Here is a 27,338-nt window from a genome sequence, read left to right on the forward strand (position 1 = left end):
AGAGAGGAGAATTTATTTATTCCCAACCTTTCAGATTCTGCTCCTCCCTCCTCGCTGACCTTCTCCCACCATATGCTCCCCAGGATTAATACACATTCTGCAGCAAGAATTTCCTGCTTTTAAGGACAAAAATTCAAAATAAACCCCTAAACAGCTCAAATGAGGTCACGAGGCAACTTCATGTTGGCCATGAACTGATTGCTGCTTACACAAGTCAATCTTTTAAGACACAACACGTGAACTGAGTTCAGCCAGTGGAGATTGCCTCAGGATCCTTCCCTCCCTTCTCCTGACTTCCCAGTTTGGAGCAGAGCAGCTCCTGGGAAGTGCAGGATTTGCTGAACTCTGCACCAAGTTTGAGGCAAATATTTAACTGCTCTCTACAAACACCAGCACTTCTGTCTGATCCCTGTTCAGCAGGAGGAAGCTGGAAAGAGGGACACAGAGGAAGCAGGTGATGGAGAACAGGCATCTCCCACCAACATTAACAGATTCCTGTCTCATCACCATCTATGCAGATCTAGAAAGGGCACAAGTATTTATGACTAGAGTATAAGGCTATGCCAGTAGAACACTGTTATCTTATGGTATGCTGGTGACAGGAGTTCCAAAAATAAATCCCGAAGCCCCAAGAGACAAAAAGGACAAGAGGCAAAGTAACAAAAATTCTGCTTAACATTAACGAAGCACCTTCATTCAGTTCAAACAAACTGTTCAAATATTTGAATTTGCAAAGCACTCTCAGGAAAAAGGTAATGTAATCTCGCACTTAACCTTTCACAAAGCTGTATTAATTACATTCCAGGCTTCAGCAGAATTCCACCAGGAAGGCCAATAACACAATTCCATCGGCCCCGTTTCCCCGCACGCAGCAGTTTGTGCAGTGTCACCCTGTGCACGGAAAGGGAAATCATTCCTCAACACCCCTGAAGTCACAGAACTTCCCCAAAACCATGGGAAAAGGTGCTGATGGCACACCAGTCCCCACTCCTTGGGATCCAAGGGGACTCCAGGTCCAGGGAATTGGACAGGGCAAAGGAAACCCAACCAAAGAAGTGGCAGCTCAGCAGACCTTCCTTCTGGAGTCTCTAAAGAGGCTTTTGGCTCATTGACAATCAGAAGTGGTTTCAGATTAACGTGATTTTTCATGGGGACAGCAAGTTCCAGGCAGCTCCAAAAGGCACTTGGGGTGGGAGGGTGACAAAGTCCCGCCTGGTGACACCCGGCGTGGCCTCGCCGCTGCTCCCGCTGCCCTGTCCCACTAAGGCAATTCCAGAGGATTTTTCCATGCACTGCCTTCCCCACACAACTGCACTTTAGCCTTTTAGACCAGCACAAAGCCTTCCTAAAAATCCAGAAGGCTGCCCAGCTCCCACCTGCCCTGCAGAAGGGAAGGAGGTACCTGACCCCAGGGGAGTGCTGGGGTTACTGGTTTCACTGGTTTATTGTGCTGCCGAGGTGTCATCATGCAACTTTTTAAACTACCTTAACTCTACAAGTTCAGTCTCTTGTTTAATAGATGAACACAGACTAATTAACACAGACAGTGTCCTCACAAAACCACTCAGGTCTCCTGAGAGAAACAGCAACTTTCTATTCTGGGTGGAGAGATCATGGCAAAGAAACTTCGTTTGATGTAAAAAGCCAGAATTACTCAAAAATAGCCCATCCAGCCACTCAGCTAAGTCAGAATCAAGCCACCAGTTATCACAAAAAGCACCTTCATATCAATAACTGCTCACCCCAGGAAGCTCAGTCTGAGTTTGAAATGTATCAGGACTAATTTGATCATGCAGTTGATTCGTTCCCGCTGGTGATCCGCCCTTTCCCAACAATCAAGTATTGTTCCCATCAGGATTTGACATTAGTGTAACGGATTTAACGTCACTGCTCTCCCCTCACCCACCCCCAACCCCTCCCCCTCCCAAAAAACCCCACAACTGCTCAAATAAGGAAAAAAAAACCAAAAAACACTAAGAACCATACTGTGAAACAAAAACACTATTTAAAAAACACATGGATGACAGTCCAACGGTTTGCAGGATTCGGAAGTGACTCTACAAAGTAGCTGTCTACGTTGTAGAAAGGATTTCCTTTTATTTGGAAAACGAGCAAATCAGGTATTGGAGAGAAGAGATAAAACCCAATCTTTAGATGGTCTGAAGTTTTGCCTACTGGTGAAGGATTACAACCGTAAATAAAAAGGTACCAAGCCCTCAGAGTTCACTGTTCTTGTGAAGCTTCTTCCGTCTCTTTCTTGACCTTTTTAAAAACCAGATTAATTTCTGGGGAAAAAAAAAAAAAAAAGGGTGAATTATTTAGGAAAAAGCTCAGCAGTTATTTCTTATTCTGACATTATAGAGGAGTGCTCAATTTTGACTGGAAAAAGGCTTAAACTAAACCCAAAGTCTCAAACCTGGCTTAGAAACTGTGTGAGGCCTTGGCAGTAGAAGGTGAGATCATTACAATTAAATTGAAATTAGCTCCTGGAAATTAGGCAGGCATAAATTAGAAGCATTTTGGGCATTATTGTGTGTTGTATCTTCCCCAAAGTCCAGGCTGGACACCCCCCTACCCTGAGCACACACACCTGCCTTGGCATGGAAGGCTCTGAACATCATCTCATCTGAAACTCTTCTGCTGTTGCATCAGCCCCACATTTTCATATACTCTAGCACTATCTTCTCTCATTCTGAAATGAAACAAAGATTTAGAGTCCCGAGAATCCAGTCTGAGTTCAAAACAATGTATTGCTCACACAATATAATTCAGTGACAATTATTTTGCTCAATCTGTTTGCAGAACAAAGCCCAAGGCGACAGCCCAGGGCAGGTTCTGGGAGAGCTCAGCCTCATGTGAGGTCCCTGATGAGTCAGTAGAGCTCAAAACTTCCCCAAGAGCAGAACTGAACTTACTCTGGACAGGTTGGGGTCGGGGTGCAGGGCGGGAGAGGGCTCTGATCCCCACTCGTCTGGTCCGATAAAGAATATTTAATGTTCGTGTACTCGTGACCTTTCCTCTTGCTCTTCTGTGAAGCAAAACACACCAAAAAGCCAGGTTTGGAATTAACCATGGGAAACAGTCATTGGAGCAGTGAAGCAATCACATGAGTAACTAAGCAAGGATGGTTTTAGAGGGCAGGTTTGTGAGGAGACACCTCAGTTTGCAGACACACGAACACGGAGAAGACCTAAAGGTTGGCTTGAGCTATTGATTACAAGACCTGAAAACCCTCATTTTTCCACATTCCCCTTTCCACCATAACATCCCAACCCTATGAACCAGCACTTGTACTCAACCTTCTTCTTCTTTGGCAGAAGAAACCCCACTTTCATTCTTTAGCAGCCAGTGGGCTCCCCACTGACCTCATTTCCAGCTTGGAGATGTGGCCAAGGGAGTAACAACGCTGTTTGCAGGATCTCCAATAAAATAATACCTGAGCCCATTAGGTTTGATATAAAAAGCAGCCAAGCTGTCATTTGGATGGGGCAGCATATGCTCCAGGCTGCAGCCAACTCTGCTGGCACCGAGCTCGAGATCCCGACGCTCCACGCGGGAACTACGCTGGGAAAGGGAGGGGATGTGGAGCTTTCCCTTTCCACACAAATATTCACACAGTGAATACACCACAGCACGGGGATTCAACTTTTACAGGGTACTGGGGTTGATTTTTTGTGTGGATTTGAGCTCCTTTACTGCTCCACCAAGTCCTGAGTAACTGGCCTGGCCCAATCTCACACCAGCAGAGGCTGTCGGAGCCTCCCGGGAGTTCTGGCTCCTGAATTCCCATTAAGAACATTCCTATGGCAATGCAGGTTGAGGCTTTTCCAAAATGCCCTTCTGAAACATGGTCAGAACTTGCTCAGTTTGTTCTAGTGTTTCATTGAACTTCTCCCCTCTCTGCTTTTTCTCACTTTCAAACAGACCCCCGAGTCCTGACCGATTACCTGCTAAAAAATAACATTTAAAGGAACTGCAAAGGATCAAACTCTCTGTATTTTATAGTGTCATGGCTACAAACCATAAAAAATGCCTAAAAAATATTCTGGAGCCCCAAAGTAGGGCTGGATTTCTACCCAAACTGCACACTGAAGGGCAGTTCAACTTCAGGTGTGCTGGGCGGTAAAAGCAATTTAAAAAGAACCTGTCGGGTCTTCTATTTCTTAAACTGACTGAAACAGATAAAAAAGCCAAGAAAAAGTAGGTATCTGGCTTCTCCTCCTTCCACTTAATTCCCTGTAATCATGCTTCCTAATTCAGAGTATCAGGAGTATCTCTGGGGAGGGATGCAGCTCCTAACAGATCCTGCTGGCTGTAAATTCCACAGGACAGGACAGGTAATGTGACTTCCCAATTCCTTTTCAGAGCTGGTTGAGCTCATCCAGATGGGAAGCAGAGGGGGAACAGGACCCCACGCTGGCCCCTACAAAGGGGCTCTCTAATTGTGGGGTTTTCCCCAATTTTCACTCTTTGCAATTAAAGCAAGCGCAGAGAAAAAAAGGTTCCAGAAATTCAGGTTTCTCAAAACCCAGCATTTCATTCCCCAGTGGGCTGAAATTCCAGCATTCCCTCAATGAGACATTTCTTCTCTGCTCTCTCAAAACATGCTCTGGAGCATTCCCAGCTCCCCATGTTCCTGCAGACACCACAAGCTTTGCTTTGGGCTGAGAAGTTTGTTTTGGTCCTGCCACCAGTTACGGGTCAAGACCTCCTGAAATCAAGCAACGTTTTATTTCCAGCTCTGTAAATACCTGAGCCTTTCTGAGCTGGCAATGGATGAACCACAAGGGAGCCTCATCACTGCTCCTCTTGACACCCAAACACCACTCAAACCCCACCCCAGCAAGACAGGCAGAGTTAAAGCCCTGCTTTGTGGCTGCTACAGCACAAAGGGGCTCAGAGGCTGAGGCTGCAGAGCTCGTGAACCTCCACACACACACACGGACACCGAGGAGAGGGCAGACAGCAAAGCCACGGGAAAAAATCCACCTGAGGGATTGCTCGTTCTTCACTTTGAGTCCAATCACCATCAGAGCACACAGCAGTGTCCTGGGGAGAGCAATCAAGGCTCCATCCTCTCAGTGAACAGGGTAAATAATCAGGCAGGGAAACACGACCTCAGCTCTGCCACTCTGCAGAGAGCCAAGGCTGGGCTGGGACACTCCAGCCCTGAGCTGGGATTGACACCTCACACTGGCACTAAACTGGCCTGGGGGTTTGTCTCCCCAGCAGCAGAGACAAAGATACTGAAATTCTGAAACAAAAAGGTAAAAAATCCCAGATGAGCAGAGGTCAGGGCACAGAACAGAATGTCAGTTCTTGATTCCAAACCGGGTGACTCCTGTAAAACACCGTGTAATTTGAGTGAAGGAATTACTTCTAACAGGAAGGGTGAGGTGAAGGGCTTGTGGTTGTCACCACTTATTCCAAAGCCTTTCCCATCTTATCACACCAAATCACTGCTGTAAGTGCTCTTTGCTGGACACTGCACTGCAAAATCACCACTCATCCCTCAGCCTTTCAGTCTCATGTACTGGTTTCTTGCTTAATAAGCTCCAAAATTGGAATTAGAGCGACCAGCATTTGATTATCTTGTCTTAGAAACACAGTTAACAGATTTGCAATCTCTTTAAAACACAACAGATCATGAGGTTCTGTATTAATTAACAGACCTTTATCTTTAATTCTTCTTGCACGAGAAATTAGGTAATATTAAGGAAATTTGAGATCAGGGTGCAGGGGCTGGGGACAGGGAGGACAGGAGAGGATTCCATTTAGTAATTTAAGGACAGGATTCCACCTAATAACTTCAGTCATTCTTAAGCACAATGAAGTAAAATATAGAAGAGGGTTCCCAGGTTCAGACCCAGCCTTTCCATCACACATTGGTTTAGCAGCCAAGCCTCTAAAAATCACAGGCAGCAAACAAGCAACTCTGCTCCCTGCTGAAATGCTGGTTTATATTTATTCCAGTAAATAATTTGATACTCAGGACAAACAGACCTGCTCCTCCTCGATCCTGCGCTGGAGGGTTTCGATGTAGTGCTGCACTGCCATGTAAATAAACCTGTACTGAGCCTCTGTCTGCACCATTCCTGATCTCTGGGATCTCACCATCTGGATGGTCTTTGGAACATCGATATCACAGTCCACACCTGGGAGAATCAGCACGGCATTAAAACAGTAAAATAAACACACCAGAAGGTTGTAAATCACTGGGATCCTCTGTCAGCACTCCTGTGGTTTGATCTGATGTTTCTGTCAAAGTCCCACGGGAAAATTAAAGGGGGGACCCACCTTTTTCTCTGATGATGTCAATAAGAATATCAATCACAATGAACGTTCCTGTTCGGCCAATCCCAGCACTGGAAAAAGAGGAAAAAAAGAAGTTTTTTGTTCTGCCTTTTCTGAACAGACCCCAAAACAACAGCCCAAGGAAGAGTCTCGTGTTAGGCTTCCAAATTATAGCCAGAGTTAAACCACACAGTGACCAGAGAGCTCATCAGCCTAACGTGGAAGAGACAGAATTCAGGAGCACTTTTGTACCTCAGCACAAAAAAACATCCTTGAATCAGAAAAAAACCAATAAAGTCAGATCTAAGATATCCTTGCCTTATAAAAAGTCTCTCATTTATAAGCCCAAACAGAGGAGAGCCCTCCCAGGTGAGAGGGGATACTAAAATTTTCATTATCCCGCACCTGACTCCCACCTTCTCACTCAACACCAGAAATCCTCATTTACACAAACAAGCTCACTCTGAAAGTCACCTGCTTCAGGTGACACCCATCCAGAACACGACATGGTGCGAAACAGAAAGCAAAAGCACCTGGCCAGATGGAATTCTGAGCAGTTCTGAGGGAAAGTTGTCCTTTTTTTAAAGGTTTCGGCTCCCCAGGCCAAAGGGAGGGGCGGCAGGAGCAGCTCAGCCCATCAGCTTACCTGCAGTGGACCACGACGGGTCCGGCATCAGGAATGCTCTCCTGCTTGTGGTGCACCTCCTCCAGGAAGTCCAGGACGCCGCCAGGATCACTGGGAACGCCGTGGTCGGGCCAGGTGCGGAAGTGGTACTGCCACACTGTCCTCTCCGTGTTCCCCTGGGAGGGACAAGGCACGGAAACAAAACCCTTCAGAGCAGCCCCAGCTAAAAGAGCATTTATGGGGCAAAGCTGAGTCAGATGGGAAGGTGGCACTTCCAAATCCAACCTGCTGCTCAGTATCCACAACTCCTAGCCAGCCCTCCTGGCCTGGCAAGTCAGTCCCTAAATCCTGATTATTTGCTTCTTACGTGGTTTGTTGTGCTCCCTGATCCAAATTGTTCCTTAACAACTCTAATTCCACACTAACTGTTTCCTTCCTCACCTTTTTATCCTTCCTTTAAGTGAACTTCCTACACACACACTGGACCCACACACAACCTTTCCTTCTGGTGCATCCACCTCCACGAGAGGGAACAAATTCCTGGCTGGACTGAAGTGTGATTAGTTAAAAGCATCGTCCCTCTTTCCACATTCCCTCCAAGCTCTGCAGCAGAGCAACTCCTGCCAAAAACTGCTTAGGTTAGAAGAATCCTCAATTATCCCAAGGACAAAGGGAAAGATGGATGGAACTAAACGTGCAGCTTCAAAGAAAGACAGGGCTCAATTTATTAATCTCTTGGTGCTTTTATTGATTCCAAAGAAAGGGTCGATTTGTGCCAATATTTTTTGGTGGGGGGGTGAATCTACAACCTAAACTGAAAGGACAGAGTTATTGTCACACTTACCTGCCCAACTTTGGAAAGTTTAAGCTCTCTTAGTGTGTAATCGTGTGCTGCGCTCTCCTTAACGTTCCGGACACGCATCACCCCGTATTCCTTCAGGGAATACTCATCAGGCCAGTACTTGACACATTTACTCTGCAAGATTTGAAACCAAAAAAAAAAATCAAAAAAAGATCAAACACAAAAGGAAGAATCAGCCAGAAAAAAAGGCTGTTTTGCAAACTGCTTAACATATTCCTGGAGCTTTAATTTCAGAAGACACAGAGAGGACAATTCCTCCCACCAACTGCTGACACGGTAAAGTGCAATTTAGGGGGAAGTTTCTCTTCTCCATAACAACCACTGGATGATTTCAAACAGGTACAGGCAATTTCTCCTCTTATCAGCTTCTGTGATCATATTAGAACCTGCTTTGCCTGGCTATTTTCAAAACCTGAAGATTAAAATATTGTATCTCCACCCAGCTACAGGTTTCAAAACACTGAATTGCCAGCAGGAAAGCTGCAGCCTTGCAGGTTATCCTACAACCAAAACCCCCACCAGGCTTCCAAAATAAATACAAGTAAACCATTTTTAGCAGCAATTCAACTTGGATGCTTGCTTTTTTTTTTAGGAAGGACTAACCCAGCTCTAATTCAATCCCCAGGGAGGTGCTCCCCGGGCAGGCACTGAAGCCTCCTGTGTCTGGGGCTTCTGGAATGCAAAGCTTTTGGTGCTCTGCTTCCCCATCCAGATTATCTGTGGCCAGGGATATATTCCATCCACTCAGGGATGGATTCACCTCTGGATTCCACTTGGATTTGCTTCCTGGGACGGGTCAGGAAAGAGCAACTCCAGAGAATGAAGCATGAAATGAGAAATTACAGCAGGTGCATCTTCCAGAAACTGCAAACACAGCCCAAACACCGAGGCCTACAGAGAAATATTGTCTTTTTGCAGCTCCTCCTGCATATTTATGAGAAAACACGGCACAAGGAAGTTTCTTCTGCCAACCTAAGAGAGAGGAAGAGGGTTGGAAACACAACTTGCAGCCTATTTAGGCAACAAGCTGCCTTTGTGTTATTTTTGCCCTTCTTTCCCTGTCATAAGGGGAGAAACTAAAGAAAAGATGTCGATCTTGGTGGGTTCCAACAGAAATAACTTGCAGTTTCAACACAGAGCTCTCTCTGAACACGAGAGCAGTTGGTAGAGCAAGTCTGAACAGTGACATGATGTTAAAATTAGCTTTATTCTGCCAGAGGGGTTGCATTTATTACTGGCTCCGTGGATTGGCTCCAAACCCCCACTATTTTAATTTGTAAGTATTTGCTGTTTCTGCAGAGCTGAGATGTCTCCCAGTTCCTCCTTTCCCTGGGCAATGTGCTCCTGAAATTCAGCTCTGGTGCAGAGGGTTCTCCTTCCTGCAGCTCTGAAATCTTGGCCTGAGATTAAAAAAAAGCTTTGCTTTTCCATCAGGGCTGTTATTTGCAATTCTTTAAGAAGTGAAATATTCAGCAAAAAAAACCCAACAAGAAAGGGTAGAGAAAAAAATCATCAATGCAGCACTGATGGAGTGATCAGGCATTGAAGTGTTTTCTCCAGCAAACTTTGGGAAGAATAATGGAGAAACTGCAGAGGAGAAAAGGCCATTCAGGAGGTTATTAAAAAAATAATAAATGACTCGAAGAAAAGAGAGGTGAACTGAAAGCAACTCTTCCAAAACAACCCCATAATTTATGTCTTCACTTCCCAAACAAAGAACTAAGAGGGATGTCACTGGAAAGGGGGAGCTTCTCCCTCCTTCAGTGCATTTTCAGGAAAGAAAACACAAATCCTGTCCCTTTTTAGGGGGATGAATGGGCAGAAGTTTAAAAGGCTCAAAAAAAGGATCCACAAGAGAAAGTGTAAACCAAATAAAGGCAGCTTTGACACCTCAGTTAGGGGGAGAAACCCATAAAATCCACTATTTGTCTTCAGCCCATACACACAAAGGCTGTTCTTGTAACAGGGCTGAGGAACCCCTGCAATTATCACTCACCCCTGGAAAAACCTCTCTGCACTTTTAAGTTGATTTTTTTCCCCAAGTGATGCTCCCTTAACAAGGTAGCAGCTTTCCATTCAGAACCAAATCATGGAATGGGGAAAAAGGGAAAAAGTTGGACAATGGTGATGGAAGAAGCAGAAAAAATTAGAAAAAAAAAAAAGAGAGAGAGCAGAAAGTGTTTATCAAACAGAAGAAGGATCAGAAGCCCCAAATTCCAAAGATAAATCCATACAATACACAGGAAGCTGTGTGTGAGTGTTGCCAGATCAGTGTTCAACTATTTCCTATTCTTTCCTGCCACATCTTCAGGAGCCAGAAACAAAGTTAAATCCTCAGGTTTGGCAGAGGACAGGGAGCAAGAGGAGATCAAAGGTAGAGGGAGGTTCTTGGGATAAACCACTGCAGGAAAATTTCGGTTTTGAGAGCATTAAATCCTGCCAGAGCAGCTCCCAGGGGGGTGGACAGGAAGCTGTGTCCATGCAGAAGGACCTGACTCAGGAATAAAAGTGCTAAATCCCACCTGGCTGGGGATTCCAACCAGGCATTTCCAGTTGGAATCACCAGCTTTTCCAGTGAAGTCTACCCAGGCTTGATCAGCTGAAATAAATGGCAAGGCTTTTGTTAGAGCAGCAACCCCTCCAAGCACACAGAATTCCTGCCTGGCTCCCTCTCACATTCCAGTGCCTCATTCCCTGACCAAGTTTAAAATGCACAGATTCACATTCAGTCCATAAAATTAAATCAGTCAACCCTTAGAACAGGGAGGCCTGATGGTATGACAGGAGTGTATCCTCAATTCCCACAGGACACTCAGCACCCTCCAGAGCTCCAAAGAATCTGGTGGCACACCAGATTCCAGATGTAAATCAGTTTATCCCACTCGCTTTAGTCCTCACTTGCCCTCCAATGCCATGACCTTTCCCAAGGCCAGCTGGGGCCTGATTTTACCTTTCCTCTTTCCACTTCTTTTGTGGTCATAACAATAACTCTGGAATTCTCCTGGAACACCATCCTCCAGAAATCATTCACTGTGTTCTGTAGGCAACCTTGAGTAGCAATGTAGCTTTTTTTTGGCTTGGAGTTGTTGCACTTGGTTTCAAACTCAGGCTAGAGAGAGAAAAATAAAAAAACAAACAATAATTCAACAAATGGTGACAAGACTCACCTGGATTTAGGTGAACATGTTCAAGAGGAGACATGGGATGTGCCAACAAGGCTCCTGGAGGTGGGAATATACTCACCATAATAATATTAGCATTGATATAATCTGAAACAGGTTCATTGGGATCCCCATCGTGAAGCACAACTCTGGTGTGATCAACTGGAAGAATAAAAACAGATGATAAGCACCTGCAGCCTACGCTTGTGAACACACAGAAGCCTCTAAGTTGCCAAACTCGGTAAATTAGTGATTAGAATATCCCAAACTTCCTCTTTTGCTGCTTCTTGCCATGACAAGCTCGACCAAAAGAAGGCTCCAGGTCCCCTGGTAACTCAGGAGCACACGGACAGTCAAACAAACAGCCTCTGGATTTGCACGCTGCAGTTTCGGCCAACAAATTAATCCTCTTAAATTTAAGTATTTCAGCTTGTTGAATAACATTTAGGGGATGGGAGGCTTTGAAATGAAAGCTTAAGATAAAAGAAACCCAAAATTGGGGAATGGAAAATACGGGTATCTCCAAAGTGCAAGTGCTGGAACACAGAGTGGGAGTCACACGGGCTCCTTCTGACAACAGAAAGGGGGAAATTATCAACACCGAGAAGCAAAAGCCCAGTGGTGCTTAATTAACCCTGTGTTTGGGAGTTGAGAAAGCAAAGCCTCGAAGGGCAGCAGGGCTGAGGTGACAAAGACAAATCAATACTTACAGGGGAGGATGTTTTTGTATCTATTTTTGTTCTTGTTCTCCTGGCGCTGCCCTTCCTTACGGCTGTAGAGGAGTTTGCATTCCTGCTGCTGCAGAGTCTGAGGGGAAACAGTACAAAGGCCTGGCTCGTTTGAGGCAGGATGGACTGTTCCCCACCATCCCAGCAATCCCTTCTCCCAGGGAAAGGGGGAATGAGGAAAGTACAAACAGGGTTATCCATAAATCCTCCTGGTCCAGAAACGCAGCCGAGCGGGGATTTCTCCCGCTCATTGCTCAGTTCCTGGTGCAGGATGGATGTGACAGGGACAACAGCAATTCCAGACTTTTCCAGCCATGCTCCTTAGTGGCATTTCTCCCTCTTTCAATGAAGCTTCTGGAGGGACCGGAATTCCAAAGCTCTGCTCCAAGTTTTAATCCCCAAAGCAGCACCGGCCTGGCTAAAAGGAACATTCAGGCTCTGGAAGTTGCTCCCCTGGTTATTCCCACCCTTAAGACCCTCCCAGGGATTGCTTTTACTTAAAGCTTGGCCATGTCAGGGCACATTTGCTCAGCCCCTGTCACTGTTGCTGCCTCACTTCATGACCTTGGACAATTAGGTTCATCCTAAAGACAAAAAAAAATCAGAAGTGCCAAATTTTATGCCTGTGAAGCAAAAGGCAGAAAGCACATCCCTATGAAGCATTTCCCGTGGAATCCGAGCAAAAGCGAAACTTTTCAGCAGGTTGAAAAAATTGAAGCAATTAAGTGTGTGGAAACCACAGCTTCAAACCCATCTTGCTTCACAGAGTTAATTATTATTGCTTGGAGCCTCCCTGAGGAGAGATCCATGAGCAGCAGCGACTCCTAACAAGCCCATTAAGGGATGTGCACAATGCAACCATCAATCTGCAGCATCCTCCTCGATTCCACTGCAACACCCAAGCACAAAGCTCCCCAAATAACCATTTTTCAGAAGGAAAAACATTACAAGGACTGTCAACATTTCTGTCTGCTGGTTCACGGGACAAGAGGTACATTCTTGCCTGCAGACAAGTAATTTATAACCACCATCTGGGCTGGCAGCTCAGAAACAGCACAGACAGAGATCCACGGGCAACCTGGAGTTTGCTCCCTGACTCCTGCCACCAAGGTGGACAGCTGGAGCTTCCCTGAGGTGAGTGGAAAAGGATGGCACTAAAACTGCCGGGAGATTGTTTCATTTCCAGAAAAACCCACCAGGTTTAGTGCTGACCTCACTAACAGCAGTGAAGGGGAAAGAGGAGACCAAAGTCTCCCAGGTAAAAACTTCTTCCATTTACTTCCCCTGTAAGACTTTTCCTGGCTTTTAAGGACCCACTGATAAATCCATCACAAGACAAAGTTATTCAACACCAGAGGTCAGGAAAGTCCTAATTGTGAATTAATAGCTCAGTTATATTTCAATAGAGCAACACTCCCTTCATGAACTCATCACACAAGAGAACCCCCCTCATTAACTCAGAGCTCCCAGTGAGTCAGCACCAGTTACAAGAAGACAACTGGGCACATTTTTTTTCCTTTTTTATGCCCTCTGAATAAGAGCAAGACACTCTTGAGACTTCAGGAAAGCCAACAGACACCCTTTGCTTGGCTAATTTGGAAATGTTGGGCTAAACCCCACAGGAATCACAGGCACAATGTCCGTGGCTGTGTCATGGAATGACAGAACACACACTCCTCACTTGGCCAAAGCAGTAATTCCCACAAAAGCCCACTCAACCTTCCCAATCTTCCAGGCCCCAGGTCCAAGTTCATGTGTTGAGTTCAGCAAGGAAGGCAGCTCAGAGGCCAATTTACCTCCAGGCAAAGCTCACAAGCAGTGGGTGAGAACTGCTCCCGTGGGATCCCCCATCCCACTGCCAGGACAAAGCAGAGGCTCAAGGCTCAGCAGTGGCCAGAGCAGGAATTGTGACCATTCTGACCATTCCCAGCCCTGGCTCTAGGACTGTCCCTCCACACTGGGCACATGGGGAGAGGAGAAAGCTTAATCCTCATTTTATCATTTCCCCCTGCCACAAGTTCATCTTCTGATATTCCATCCGCACTCGTAGTGAAATGTGTCACCCCTTTGGTAACTCTTCCACTTTTCATGGATTCCTTTCCCCCCTCCTGACAATGCTCTCAGAGCACACTGGCGAGGACATTTAGCTAATGGATATCTCTTATCTAAAAACAGTTTCTCCAAGAAGGTTGCTTTGCAAACCTGTCACTATTCAAGAAGTTTCTCCAAACAGCATCACAGCCCAAACCAGCCTCTGGCACAGCCCAGCACTTCCCAGTTCCCTGTTGCCATCTGCTGGTGGAATTCCAGACTCCACCGGTGGTTTCCTCATGGGTGTGTGTGTGGTATAAACCAGTCCATGATATAAACCCTGGAGTGCTCCAGGATAAGTTGGACGGGGCTTGGAACAACCTGGGCTAGTGGAAGGTGTCCCTGCCCATGGCAGGGATGAGATGAACTTGTTGGAAGAGACTTTAAAGCTCATCCCATTCCACCCCCTGCCATGGGCAGGGACACCTTTCACTAGCCCAGGTTGCTCCAAACCCCATCCAACCTGGCCTGGGACACTTCCAGGGATGGGGCAGCCACAGCTTCTCTGGGCACTCTGTGCCAGGGCCTCCCCACCCTCACAGGGAGGAATTGCTTCCCAATATCCCACCTAAACTCTCTTTCAATTTGAAGCCATTTGCACTCTTTCTGGGAGGATATTGGAATTTGGCATTGCAAATTAAAATTTTGGCTGCAGAGCAGAAATAAAACCCCAAAACTAACAAAAAATAGAGCTCCAGAAGTCCAACGAGCGCATTTAATCAATTCTGCTTCCTCTCAGATCTTGTTATCTCTACACAACAGCTTTAAGATCCCCAAAAGTGACCATCAAAAGGCCAGAATGGCCATCAAAAAGCCAAAAGGAAAGGGTGTTTACTGACTGAGAAATCCCATGGGAGTTTCCTTAAAGCCATCGTCCCCAACTTCCCAAAGGAGGAAGGAACCCAATGGATTGTCCTGGTGGGTCAGTGGCACATGAAGCTCCCTCCTGGTGTGGTGGGGAGAATATCCAGGAGGGATTGTGCCAGGTACTGGATGAACAGCACTGAAGAAAATTCTAAACTCTCAGACTGAGGGAAAAACTCAAATATTTCCCTCGCCAGGAGTGGGGCTGGTAAAATTAAACACATGGAGATGGGAGAACAACAGGGATCTGAGGCAACAGAGGGAGGAAGCATCAGGAAGGCAGCAACAAACCTAGAAAAACTAAAAAATCTTAGCTTTGAGTAGTGCAGATTTAATCCCACAGCCCTTGGAATGCACTGAAGTACCTCAAACTCCTCCCAGAAGCCCTGCTTGACTTTGTCCGTGGTCTCGGCCAGCTTGCTGAGCTCCCGCACGCGGCTCTCGATCTCGGCGGCGTTAATTCGGGTCGTGTTCAGGGGCTGAGAGACACAGACAGCAGAGGTTGGACAAAAAGCTACTGGGAAAAGACAACTAAAACACAATCCTCTAAGCTAAGGGTGTTTTATACAGGAATTCTTGGGTCCAAGCACCTCTTTGCGTTCAAAACTTTGGAGTTCACGCAAGAGGGGCAGCAAGGAAGGGACAGGGAGCAAGTGCTTTTAGTCTTTATTTCATACATGAAGTCCCTCATTTCTGGACTCTCCTTGCAATCCCTGTGGACCACAATGGCACTGGGAAGTTCTGACACATCAGGGGCAAGTTTATCCCTTTACAGGCATGAAGGAGATTTGTTTCCCATTTAAATGACTTTGTTTCACGGAGTTCAGTTCTGCATTTTTGCACTAGGAAAGAAAAGGTCTTGCAGGACACACGGAAAAGCTGCACTTCCACAATACATCCTGAAGGTAGCAGAACTCTGGGGTGTCTTCTCCATTCCCTCACCTGTTTGAGCTGCAGCACCGTGCCCAAAGTCTCCACCATGGGGTTCTTCTTGTAATGTTCCACCAGGTCTGTCAGAGAGTCGAACTTCTCCCCTCCCCCAACGTCGTATTTCAGCTCCTTCCAAGACAGATGCTCATCAGAACAAATGCACTTCACACCACGACACCTGCACTGACAGCACCTTTGGGCTGTGCACCGTGGCAGAAATGATCTTTAAACCACATGCAGAAGAATAAAATCCTTCTGAGGGATGGCAGAACCTCAACAACAGAAACACACAGACACTGTGGAGGGCATCAACCTTTTGGTCATTTCACTGAAAATCAGTTTATCTGGGGTTCAGTCAGCTCAAGATACTGGAGCTACAGGATGAGAATCCAGGAATTAGGAATTTGAATTGATTGCCAAAGCTAAATGTGCCCTGAAAGGCTGGTACTGCCTGGCACCTGCCTATTTTAAGGAAGCAATGCCAAGTTATTTTCCTCAGTGTCATAAGTGCTACTACTAGTCAACTGCAAATCAAAGAGGGTTTCTTAAAACATAAAAATATTCTGGTAGTTTAGTTTTTACAAGGTCCTTGTAGGCCATTTCTGCCTCCAAACTATTTCAGTTATTCCAGCTTAATTGTTTTAATACAATTAAGTTGTTGCACTGTCTTCTGGCATAACAGAAGTAAAAGAAAATGACAAAAAAATAAAACACCTGATGGAATTTTGGTGCTGTCAAATGAGTGCAGTGGATCAAACACCTGAGCTGTGTCACCCACACGGAAAGAGGGTGGATCCAGCAATCCGTGGGGAGGTGGAAGGTGAATTCCTGCTCAAATCCCACAGCCCATGGAATTCCCTGCTAAAGGAGCCCGTGGTTTCCGTACCTGGCAGTGGATCATGACGTGTGTCACCTTGGATTTGCCATCATTGCTCTCTCCTTTATCATCTCCTGTCCTCACAGAGAGGACAAAGTCCCCAGGGTGGCTCTGGCTCTCCCGCACAAGGAAACTTCCATGTTTGCCTTTCTCTGTTAAGAGCTTTTCAGCTTCTCTTCCAGAGAGGTGTCCATGAAACCACCTTCAAATAAAGATATAGAGAGATTTCTCTTTAAATAAAGACATACAGAGATCACTGCAGCCATGGCTGAATCCACCTGTTCCAATTATTTATTATAAAATAGAACCTTTGTGTTCACTGAACATTGTCCAGCTCCACAGGAAGCCTCAGTTGATAAAAATAATATATAAGATCAGCCTTGGAAGTCCATGCACACACAGGAGTGAAGACAGAAACACTTCAAAGCACTTCCACAGGTGCTGACATTTGAATTTCACACACTTTGATGTGGATCCTGCACAACAATCCCAGTGGAGTGTCCAACAAACACCAGCTCACACTGCAACCCCCTCCTCAGCCAAGGTGGTCATTCTGCTTTTATTTCCTTCATGAAGTCACACTCTCCTGATAAACCTGTGGGAACTTCACATCTTTGAGGCCTTACCCTTCCATCCCATTAGGAAGTGGACAGGATAATGCCAGCAATCCCATTTCTTCAGGAAATAAAGCCAAAAAAAGCAACAATCCTCCCCACCACTGTTCAGTAAAAGACACTCTGAGCAGTGAGAGAACATGTGTGGATATTTTCCCTTGTTCTTCCACTTCTGGGGATAAACAGATACCTGCTGGTCACAAAGGTTTATTTCTGACCCCTCTATAATTCCTCAGGTTTAAAATCTCAGGTTCTCCTTATTAACCACGTTCCTCAAACCCAGGATTGGAGGAATTTGAGGATTTGTACGTCATTCACATTTTCACACGGCTAGAAAAGTTCTATAGTTATAACTAGAACTGTAAATTTATGTTCAGAAATGGACCTGGGAATTCCTTGCAGCTTCACAAGAACTTCTACACTAAAACATTCTCCCAGTTAAAATAAAGGGAATTATTCCCTCCTTGTATCACACAAGGAAGAACGTTGAAGGAAACAGGTTCTGAGGCTTAAATTGCTTCACCTTTAGCCATATTTATCAACCTACTTTGCAAGGAAGCTCCCAGAAATTACTCCAAGACAGTGGCCACCCTTTCCTCAAATGCAACCTGGCTGCAGGGTTAGGAGGGACAAAAGGGCGTTTATTAAGAAGCAGGTGGACGCTGAGGTTCCACCAGCCCTTCTCTGACCTCTCTGACGTAGGATCAGCACAGTTCAGCGGATACTTCAACTCTATGACGTCTCCATTCTTCTCCTTGAGCTGCCCATGGTGTTCCATGTAGTACTGCACCAGCTCAGCCAGCGTGGCAAACTTCTCTCCCCCATAGAGGTCATAGTAGTCCCCCGTGTTCTGGATCTTGATGTGGGTCACGGCTCCAGTTCGTCTGGTATTGGGAACACAGGGAAAACCCCCCACAGATCAACTGATGGTAAATCAATGCCTTTTATATTGAGTGTTCTGCTGCCTGAGCTGCAGAAATCCATACTCCCATTTCAGCACTCTGCAGCTGAATATTGCAGAGGAGCAGAGTTACTGACCCTCTCAAGTCGCTCCAGACACACTGCAGTGGCTTGTCTGTCCAAAAGCCAGGAAAAATAGGAAAAACCATCTATACTGAAGGGATCCTTGAAGCCAGTGCAAGCTCTGCAGCCTCACAGTCTCCACTAGGAACCCCTCAGAGCCCCAGAACTGCTCCCACAAGCACAAGGGTGGAGGGGTCAGAATTCAGCATTCAAAGAGACCCGTCAGAGCTGGTCTGCTCCTATTCCCAGAACTTCCCAGCAGCTCCTGAGGTCTCTCCTCAGTAAACAGTTTTGCTCCCACAGTCTCCAATATTAAGGAAGAACAGCTCCCTGCAGGATTCCCCTCCTGTGCCTCAAGGCTTGTTATCTCAGAAGCACCAGAATTCTTATCACCAATCCCACTTTTCCCTTTCCCTTTATCTACTTCCTCCTGCTGCCCTTTCCCCATCCCCACCACTGGACACACAGGGGACAACTGGCACAAAAGGCCTGTTTTGGAAGCTGAAAAAGCATCACAGTTGCCCTCAAAAACTTGCTGACTTTTCCTGTACGAGGAGAGGCTGGAGAGCATTTCCTGCACGTGCTTGATCCCTAATTCCCATCATCTCTGATGGTTATCAAACAGATTTTTAAAGGGCTAAAAGTAATGCTGTTATCAACCTACTTTTGCTTCCCCTGAACCTTTCTGTCCCTCTAAGATCAGAATTCACTCCCCTCCAATCTATAGTTTCCCCAAGTTGGGTAAAATTTGAGGGAGGGAGGGAAAAGGAGGAAAAGAAGAGGGAAAAATGAGCACTAAGAAGTGATTTGCACATTATTTCACCTCTCACAAGTAGTTCATCCACAACTTTTTCCCTGCAGAACAACATTAAATGAAGACCTTTATCAGTCTGGGGAGAAGGAGTGAAAATATTTCAACTCACCTGACAGAGAGGGTAAAGTCTCCTGGGTTACTTTTGCTGGGCCGTGCCAGGAAGCTGCCATCCACCCCTCTTGTTAACAGCAGGTTTTCTGCCTCCACCCCAGTAATATTTGGATGAAACCATCTACAAGAGATTAAAAATAAAGAATCTTAATAAATAAACAGAAGGTCTCCTGGTTTTCAGACTTAACTTCCACAGGATTAAACAGAGCGAGGAAGGGCTGAATTCTGGTGCTAAATTAATTTAAAAAATCTCCATTCATTATTTGTTTCGTACTGCACTGCAATTTTGTGTATTGGCAAGAGATGCTCTGCAAGGGAAAGAACTCCATTCACACATACTGGGTTAAAATGGTATCAAAGACACACAACATAAACACAGAGCAGAAGTCCCATTTCCTTACTCCAGGAAGACACAACACACAAAGAAACTCAGAGACAAACAGGAAAAACACCTAAAAATAAAACCAAAACATCCCAAGTGCCACTTGACGACATTTTGAAAGGTTAAAAACGCAACAAAACCTCATGTTTTAGGGCACAGGCTGAGAGGGGGCAGGAAAGCAACTCCACTTGAGGACAACCTGCTCTTCTTCCACCTTCTCCAAAGAATGCGGCGCTGGGGTCGGATAAATCCCACTTAAATACAACCCCAGAGGAATCTCAGATTGATCTTCACCACCCACAAAGGGCCCTGAATGACTAACACAGAGCCAAGGCTGGAGCTGGGCTGTGGCCAAGAGGATCCACGTCCCACCTCTGGCATTAAGTTCGGAGAGGCTCATCCGGAGCCGTTCCGTAACGCACCTGCCTTTGCTCTTAGCTGGAATTCCCAAGTTTTATTGCACTCCTGGAGCACTGCCTAACGTCCCTGTGCTCTGGATGAAAGGCTTTGTCACACTCGTATTTGGCAATGAAGAGACCATCTTTAATTTTCAGAATTCAATCAGGAAAATCCTCATCCCTCTTTCCCTTTATCTCCTTCTACTGAGAAGGAAGAACTGAGGCTGCTGCTCTTGGTACAGGAAGTTTTGGCTTCTCCAAAGCAACACAAAAGACTCCATAACCAGTCTCTTTACAGAGATAGGAGTGTTAGAGCTACAAAAAATTCCATAGCATTCCTGAGCCTTCCTGATCCAGTCAGCATTTCATGCTAAATTGCTAAATCAGCAAAATACGAGAGCGCAAATCTAAATTTAGGACTATTAATTGAATTGCTTCAGCAATTCCTTCTCTGCTGAAAAGCTGACAATATTCCTACCAAGGCCTCATCCAGCCTGTTCTCTTCGGAAGTGGATTCTCAGGGAAACCTTCTGAAGAGTTTTAGAGATTCTAGAATATTATTATTAATTATATTTATTAAGTAAATGATTCTTCTTCATCTTGCTTTTTTCGCCTAGTTAATAATATTCTGCTTACGTCAAGATAATCTAGTGAAAGCTCACTATTTTTCACTGAAAAACATCAAAAATCAAAACTATGCAGCACAGGACAGGAGAAAATGTTAAAATACTTCCAAGCTATCACAGCAAGTGGGAATGAATTAATTAATCATGCTACATTTATGTAATGACTACTCAAAGGTCAAGAAAAGGTCTGGTTTGATGCAGTGTAAAAAAAAAAAAAATTTAATGCACAGAGGGCACTACAAATAACTTGTTATTTAACAAGTATCTAAAGGAGAGGTTAAAAAGACGACACACTGTGTAAAACCCCAAATCTCACCCCCCAAAACACACAGAAATTCCAACGGAAGATGCCAAAAGCCGAGCGCAGCAAAGCCAAGCTCCACCTGGGAGGGTGATGGGTTTTATTGCACTTTATATAACTTTGGTTCTGATGGCAACTTGTCCTCCTGCTCCCTCGTCTCTGTATTTTTGGCTCTGAGTAGGAAGGTGCATTTGTCAGGCACCCCAAATAGAAAAATGGGGGTGTCAGTGATCCCTGCTCGGCGGTTCCGGCCCCGGGAGCAGGAGCTGCATTTGAAGCGCTGCCACCACATGTGTGTCCTTTGAACCTTGGGCTGCATCCCTTCCAAAACAAAAAAACTAAACAAACTGGAGGAGAGAGCACACACCCCCCAGTAACACAACCCCCAGCCAGGACCTTCTCCTGCACTTCCTTTTATAGGGATGGAATGCATTTTGGGCTTTTTATCCTGCTTTCCCTCTCCAGTCTCTCCCAGCAGCAGGTGCAGAGCTCTCCCAGCCAAGGGCAGTAAATACAATCACAGGAGTAACACAACACACACAAACCCACACTCTGATTAAACTGGCTCCTCACCATCATTCCCAGTAGCAATTCCAAGTCAGGGGTCGGGACACACCATTCCCAGTCCCTCATTAATTTACAAGGTCGGTAAAAGAGCAGGGTCTCATTTACAGAACTCAGGGGCATCAGCTAAGCAAGGAACCTTTTGATGAAAAATAATTCATCCCTTTTTTTTTTGTAATCATTGTCCAGAGAAGGATCTGTGCTCCTCAACTCCCACACTGCCAGCACATTTCCCTCTTAGCAAATGAAGAGAGAAAAAGAGAGAAATCAATACAATTTTCCATGCTGGGATTGGGTTTTTCTAATCCCCTTTCCAAGAGCAGGGGAGATGAAATCAGCCCTGTCTCAGCTGTCACAACCCCAGCACTCAGGAGGCACTGATGGGTGGGTTAATTACTCCTATTTTTAGGCTCATCAGTTGATATTTCTCAGCTTTTTTTCAGTCTCCCTCACATGTTACAATCTCAAGCTCTGAGCAGAAGCAGCATTTCCAAAAGGTAACTTGTTCTGCCAGGAAGGGTGCAAGTTGTCAGCAGGGCCATCCAGAACACCCAACATGCACTGGAGATCCTACACAGGCTCAAAAACCCCCAAATCCAACTATAAATGGCCACGCATTGAACCCAACCCATACAGATCCACCTGCTTAAGCAGGACAAGAGAGAGGACAATTCACCATGAAGAAATTAGAGTTTAATAGGTATTAGTTATTCATAGAAGTGAATTAAAGAGGTGAATCAATGGAAGCTGTGGCTGCCCCATCCCTGGAAGTGTTCAAGGGGGTTTGGAACAACCTGGTGTAGTGGAAAGTGTCCCTGCCCATGGCAGAGGGTGGAATGGGAGGAGCTTTAGGGCCCCTTCCAACCCAAACCATTTGGTGGTTCTGTGAATCTCAGAATAGGTATAAAAAAGGACAAAGATATTTATAATCTTTTCTATGACAGTAATTCCTCTCAAGTCTAACGTTCACCTAAACCTCTCAGCCCCAAAGGGCACCTAATGCCAGACAAACACCAAGTTACCTTATGGGCAACGAGAAGCTACAACAAAAAAAATGCTGTTTATCATCGTGGTTTTCAGCTCCACTGGGGTTTGGAATCAACGTGAGTGCTGATGATAAATGAAGAGCGCAGGGAAGGGGCTCAGGAACTCTCACTGCACAGCCGGGTCACCTTTGAGGGTCGGGAAGTCCCCAGTGCCGGTCCCGTGATGGCAACACGAGTGCCCCCGGCCCCGGCACTGGGTGGGTGCCACGCACAATGAACTTCTCTCTCAGCTCATGGGATCGTGAGGAGACATCCCCTGAGCCCCCGAAATCGGGGGACCGGGGCAGCTCCGGCCACCGAAACCACCGGGACCCCTCGCCGTCCCTCGGGACATCCCCCCGGGAACGGAAGAGGTGGGGGGTGCAAGAGCGGGGAGATCCCCCCGGGAATGGGAGGTGGGGGGTGCAGGAGCAGGGGGGATCTCCCCGGGAACGGGCCGGGAGGGGGTCATTCCTCCGGGAAAGGGAGGGGTGGGAGCTGGGGGATGCAGTAGCAGGCTGATTCCCCCGGGAACGGGCGGGGTAGGGGGTGTAGGAGCGGGGGGGATCCCTCCGAGGACGTGCGGGGTGGGAGGTGGGGGATGCGGGAGCAGGGACATCCCCCCGGGAGCGAGCGGGATGGGCGCCGCCGGAGCGTGTCCCGGGGGTCCCGCCCGTCCGTGGGGAGCCCCCCCGTGCCCGCAGCTCCCCGGTCGAGGTGGACGGGGCTCCCCGCGGCTCAGCGGCCCCCGCGCCCCTCCTGCCCGCCTCACCTCCGCGATGTCATCTTCCCGCGGAGCCCCGGCGGGTGGCGGTGCCCGGGCCGCCCGTGCCCGCCCGCCGCTCACATCGGGGTCCCGGCGGGGCCTGCGGGGAGCGCGAACAGCGGCGGCCTCGGGCCCCGGAGCGCGGCGAGCGCGGCGCGGCCCGCCCCGCGTCACCGCCCGCGCCGTCATCGCCCCGCGCCGCGCCCGCCCCGCCCCGCCCCGCGGGGCCGCCCCGCACGGGGGGCTGCGGGACCCCCGGCACCGCCGCACGGAGCCGCCGCAGCATCGCCCGAGCGCGGGGCAGGGCGCGGGGGGGGCTGCACGGGTTTAGCTACGCGGGTTTAGCGGCAGAGGCGCGGCGAGGCTCCCCCTCCGTTCCGCGGGTCCCGCAGTGCCCGTGGGGGGTCGCGGGCGCGGTGCCCCCTCCCCGCTGCAGCGGGGCCGGCCCGGGAGGCGCGGGCGCTCCGGGACTACAAGTCCCGCGGTGCCCCGCGCGGCGCGGTGACGTCATGCGCGGCGCTGGGGTTACCCCGCGCGGTCCCGGATGTAGGGCCCTTTCCCCCCCGGAAGGTGAGGATGGCGGAGCTCTGAGGGACCCGCGGGGCCCCCGCGCTGCATCCGCCGCCATCCGCGCACCCCGCGGGCACCGGCGCGGCCCGCGGCTCTCGGGGGACGGCGGGGGGCCGGGGTGGGCGCGGCGGGGCGAGAGGAGCGGCAGTGTCGCGCCTGCCTCCGGGCGGGCCGGGCCGCGGCGGGATGTGGAGGCCGCGCCGGAGAAGCGGGAATGGGCTGGGCTGGGCTGGGCCGGGGCTGGGGCTGAGCGGGGCAGGCCCATGACTGTCCCGGCTGAGACCACCGGGGATAGAGGCGGTGTTTGCGTGTCCGCGGGTTTCGTGCTGGGTGCATCGCTGAGCTCGTCGCTGCTGTAAGCAGCGCGGAGCGACGTTTTGCGGGGAGCAGTGGTTGCTCAGCCGCGGCCATAAGAGCCGGCTGACAACTTGTCAGGTGTAAGGGATCGCTTCGATTCTTTTGTTTGTGTCACTGGAAGTGTGCGCACCTTGTACTGAGCCCCAGTTTGTGCGGTCCCCAGATGGCGGGTGAGAAGGCGCCCGCGGAGAAGAAGCCGGCCAAGAAGAAGGCAGGAGAGAAGAAGCCGGAGCAGAAGCCGAGCCAGAAGGCAGCCGGGGACAAGAAGAAGAGGGTGAAGAAGTACCATGCGAGCAGGAACCCCGTCCTGGCCCGCGGCATCGGGAGGTATTCCCGCTCTGCCATGTACGCCAGGAAAGCCCTGTACAAGCGCAAGTACACGGCTCCAGAGACAAAGGTGGGACGGGAAACACCGTGTGTGAGCCACTAGGATGCCTGTGGGTTGAAATGCCAGGAGTAATCCCTGTTCTTTGCCTACAGATAGAAAAGAAGAAGAAGGAGATGCCCCGCGCCACCATCACCAAGCCAGTGGGTGGAGACAAAAATGGAGGCAGCCGGGTGGTTAAAATCCGGAAAATGGTATGGAAAAGCAGTGGGATGCTCGTGGTTTGGGGCTTGGTCTGGGTAACCTTGGACTGGGTGAGGTGCCTCTTGCCTGAGGCGACGTAGGGACCTCATCCTGAGCTGTGAACTGTTGGCAATGCTCACCTTGAGACTCGGTGTTCTTGGGAGAGGGTGGAATTTAGGGTCGGAATTTCGGGAATGGTTGTAGGCAGAATTGGGTTCTGTGCCGTTTGTATTGCTGTGCTGAGGTGGAAGCACACCCAGAAGCACAGAGCTGGCTGCAGCTCCCACTGTGCAGCACTGCCCAGGAGACATTCCGTGTGCTCCCATCACCGGCTGCAGCAGAAACAAGTCCTTCAGAAAGCTGGGCGATGGGGAGAATCTCGGTGAGGGGTTTCTGCCCTGTGGAGTGCAGGTGTTTAACCACGTTGCTCCTGTTCCCCCCAGCCCAGGTACTACCCCACAGAGGATGTGCCCCGCAAGCTGCTGAGCCACGGCAAGAAGCCGTTCTGCGAGCACAAGCGGCGGCTCCGCGCCTCCATCACCCCGGGCACGGTGCTCATCCTGCTCACCGGGCGGCACCGCGGCAAGGTGAGCCCCCCATGGTGCCCCACAGGGAGCTGAGATACCCCACATTTACCAGCTGATGTCACTGCTCAGCCACTGGGTGCAGATCCGTGACTTGTGTCTGGATGCTCCCTTGCCCGGCCATGAAGGGATGCAGATTTTAAATATTTTTTAAAGTAGTGTTTTGCTGCACGGAGCTGGGAGTAGAACAGGCTAATCCAGTGGCTTAGACAAAATTAAAGGAGCCTTGCTGCAGTGCAGAGCAGCAGACCCAGCTCATATTTCTGTTGCTGCTGCAGCAAAGGCAGAACTTGGTCTTTTAATAGCTATTGCAAAGGAAGAATTACATTTTCATTCTTAATCTAATTATCAAGGTAATGATTGTTAGATTGTATACTTCATCTTAATGATGGTTGTTAACATTATTTACATCCTTTATTTTCTTGAATATTCTGGCATTATATCCCATTACATAAAGGATGTTGTTCAGGGAAGGCAAACTTGACCACAAATAACAAGACCCGGCTGTAGTTTGGATCTCAGGGTGGCAGTTCCTCAGGTTGCAGAGCTGCACCCACAGCTGGAGCACTGTCAGTGGCTGTACCAGTAACGGGCCCAGGGTGGGCACAGTCCCAGCTTGGCTGTGGTACTGGAGTGCTGGCACCTGAGGACTGATGGCACATCCCATTCCTTTACAGCGTGTTGTCTTCTTGAAGCAGCTGGACACTGGCCTTCTGCTGGTTACAGGTGAAAACTTCTACATACTTGGCAATATTTTGGTTTGGGGTGGGGATTCTGGGGCTTTGGGGTGGGTTTACCAAGCCCAGGTTTGTCTCTGGGGTCAGTAGCACAACCACTCTGCGTGTGGGTGGTTTGGGACATGGTGTGTTCATGGGACAACGTGGAGTCACGTTTTGTGGTGGAGTCCCCATCCCTGGAGGTGTTCAGGGAATGACTGGACGTGGCACTCAGGGCTCTGGGCTGGCTGACAAGGTGGGGATGGGTCACAGGTTGGACTTGATGGTTTGGGAGGTCTTTGCCAGCCTGAATGATTCTGGGATTTGTGACTTAGCAGGAAGCAGGAGGGGAGATAATTAAGCTTCAGCATCTGACAACCTGGAAGAAACCAGGAAGCATTTTTTGGTATTTCTTGAGGGGAAGGGCTTTAAATGTTCAGATTGTAGTTGTTGGCATCTCTGAAGGAAGTAGTCATCACATCTACTACACATCTCTGTGCAGTCATCACATAAACTACAAAAATTGAACTGTTTGCACCAGAAAAGCTGATTTTGTTCTCTTCCCTCTGCCTTCAGGCCCCTTGGTTGTCAACCGTGTCCCCCTGCGTAGGGCCCACCAGAAGTTTGTTATTGCCACATCTACAAAGGTTGACCTCACTGGAGTGAAAATTCCCAAACATCTCACCGATTCCTACTTCAAGAAGAAGAGGCTGCGGAAGCCCAAACACCAGGAGGGCGAGATCTTTGACACTGAAAAAGAGGTAAGAGAAGGGGTGGTCTGTTGGTCCTGAATTCCTATGTGACCCCAGGCTCCAAGGGGGGGAATAGCAGGGAACAAACAGCTGGATTTTAAGTGGCCCTTAATCAGATGAGGTGATGCCATTGAAATGGATAAAATACAGCATTGAGATAAAACCCTGCTAAATTTGGGGGGTTTTCTCTGTTTGTACCTCAGCAGACCAGCAGAAGGGATTATTCCAGCTAAATAAGAACTATAAATCTCTTTTTTTAAAAGAGTGAGAAACACCTTTCCTTTTTGGATCCTGCCAGCGGCATAAGCCAGACAGTGGCTTCAGTGCTGAGCTACCTCTGGTCTCCCACCTCATTCCCCTGATTAAGAACAAATGAAGATTCCTTGGAAATGCCAAAACTTTGGGTTTTCCATGAATTTTCTCCTCTCTGCAGAAGTTTCTGAGGTGACTGTGCAGGGTTTTAACGTTCTTCTCTGTGCTCTGCAGAAATACGAGCTGACAGAGCAGCGCAAGGCAGACCAGAAGGCCGTGGATTCCCAGATCCTGGCCCGGATCAAGAAGGTGCCTCAGCTCCGTGGGTACCTGCGCTCCACCTTCTGCCTCTCCAACGGAGTCTATCCTCACAAATTGGTGTTCTAAGCCTTCTGAAAGCACCACATTAAATTCCAAGGGAAAAAAAAAAAAAAAAAAGCAAGGATTTGTGGTGTGTTCATTGCGATCTGTGACAGCACGTGT

The 27,338-nt window shown here is 48.1% G+C and overlaps 2 protein-coding genes across 3 annotated transcripts; one reads left to right on the top strand and one right to left on the bottom strand.

Moving 5' to 3' along the window:
• Nucleotides 1-1,988: 1,988 nt before the first annotated feature.
• On the bottom strand, nucleotides 1,989-23,221 carry PTPN11 (protein tyrosine phosphatase non-receptor type 11). Of its 2 annotated transcripts, none has more exons than XM_050318605.1 (16): nucleotides 23,063-23,221; nucleotides 18,993-19,115; nucleotides 17,736-17,930; nucleotides 16,442-16,634; nucleotides 15,568-15,684; nucleotides 14,991-15,104; nucleotides 11,653-11,749; nucleotides 11,025-11,104; nucleotides 10,732-10,890; nucleotides 7,764-7,895; nucleotides 6,941-7,095; nucleotides 6,298-6,365; nucleotides 6,004-6,155; nucleotides 2,916-3,028; nucleotides 2,595-2,692; nucleotides 1,989-2,285 (listed from the first exon to the last, which is right to left on the bottom strand). In XM_050318605.1, the coding sequence occupies exons 1-15, from the start codon at nucleotides 23,074-23,076 to the stop codon at nucleotides 2,623-2,625; spliced, it is 1,782 nt and encodes a 593-aa protein (XP_050174562.1). In that variant the 5' UTR covers nucleotides 23,077-23,221; the 3' UTR covers nucleotides 1,989-2,285; nucleotides 2,595-2,622. The 2 variants fall into 2 exon arrangements, with proteins under 2 accessions (XP_050174562.1, XP_050174561.1); XM_050318604.1 differs by having other exon boundaries at nucleotides 2,591-2,692.
• Nucleotides 22,256-27,293, top strand: RPL6 (ribosomal protein L6). Its single transcript, XM_050318617.1, has 7 exons — nucleotides 22,256-22,368; nucleotides 24,147-24,380; nucleotides 24,464-24,562; nucleotides 24,995-25,138; nucleotides 25,813-25,861; nucleotides 26,428-26,612; nucleotides 27,090-27,293. The coding sequence occupies exons 1-7, from the start codon at nucleotides 22,291-22,293 to the stop codon at nucleotides 27,240-27,242; spliced, it is 942 nt and encodes a 313-aa protein (XP_050174574.1). The 5' UTR covers nucleotides 22,256-22,290; the 3' UTR covers nucleotides 27,243-27,293.
• Nucleotides 27,294-27,338: the final 45 nt, after the last annotated feature.

Source organism: Myiozetetes cayanensis, unplaced genomic scaffold (assembly GCF_022539395.1).
Source record: "Myiozetetes cayanensis isolate MyiCay16 unplaced genomic scaffold, myiCay2020 scf21, whole genome shotgun sequence".
NCBI lineage: Eukaryota > Metazoa > Chordata > Aves > Passeriformes > Tyrannidae > Myiozetetes > Myiozetetes cayanensis.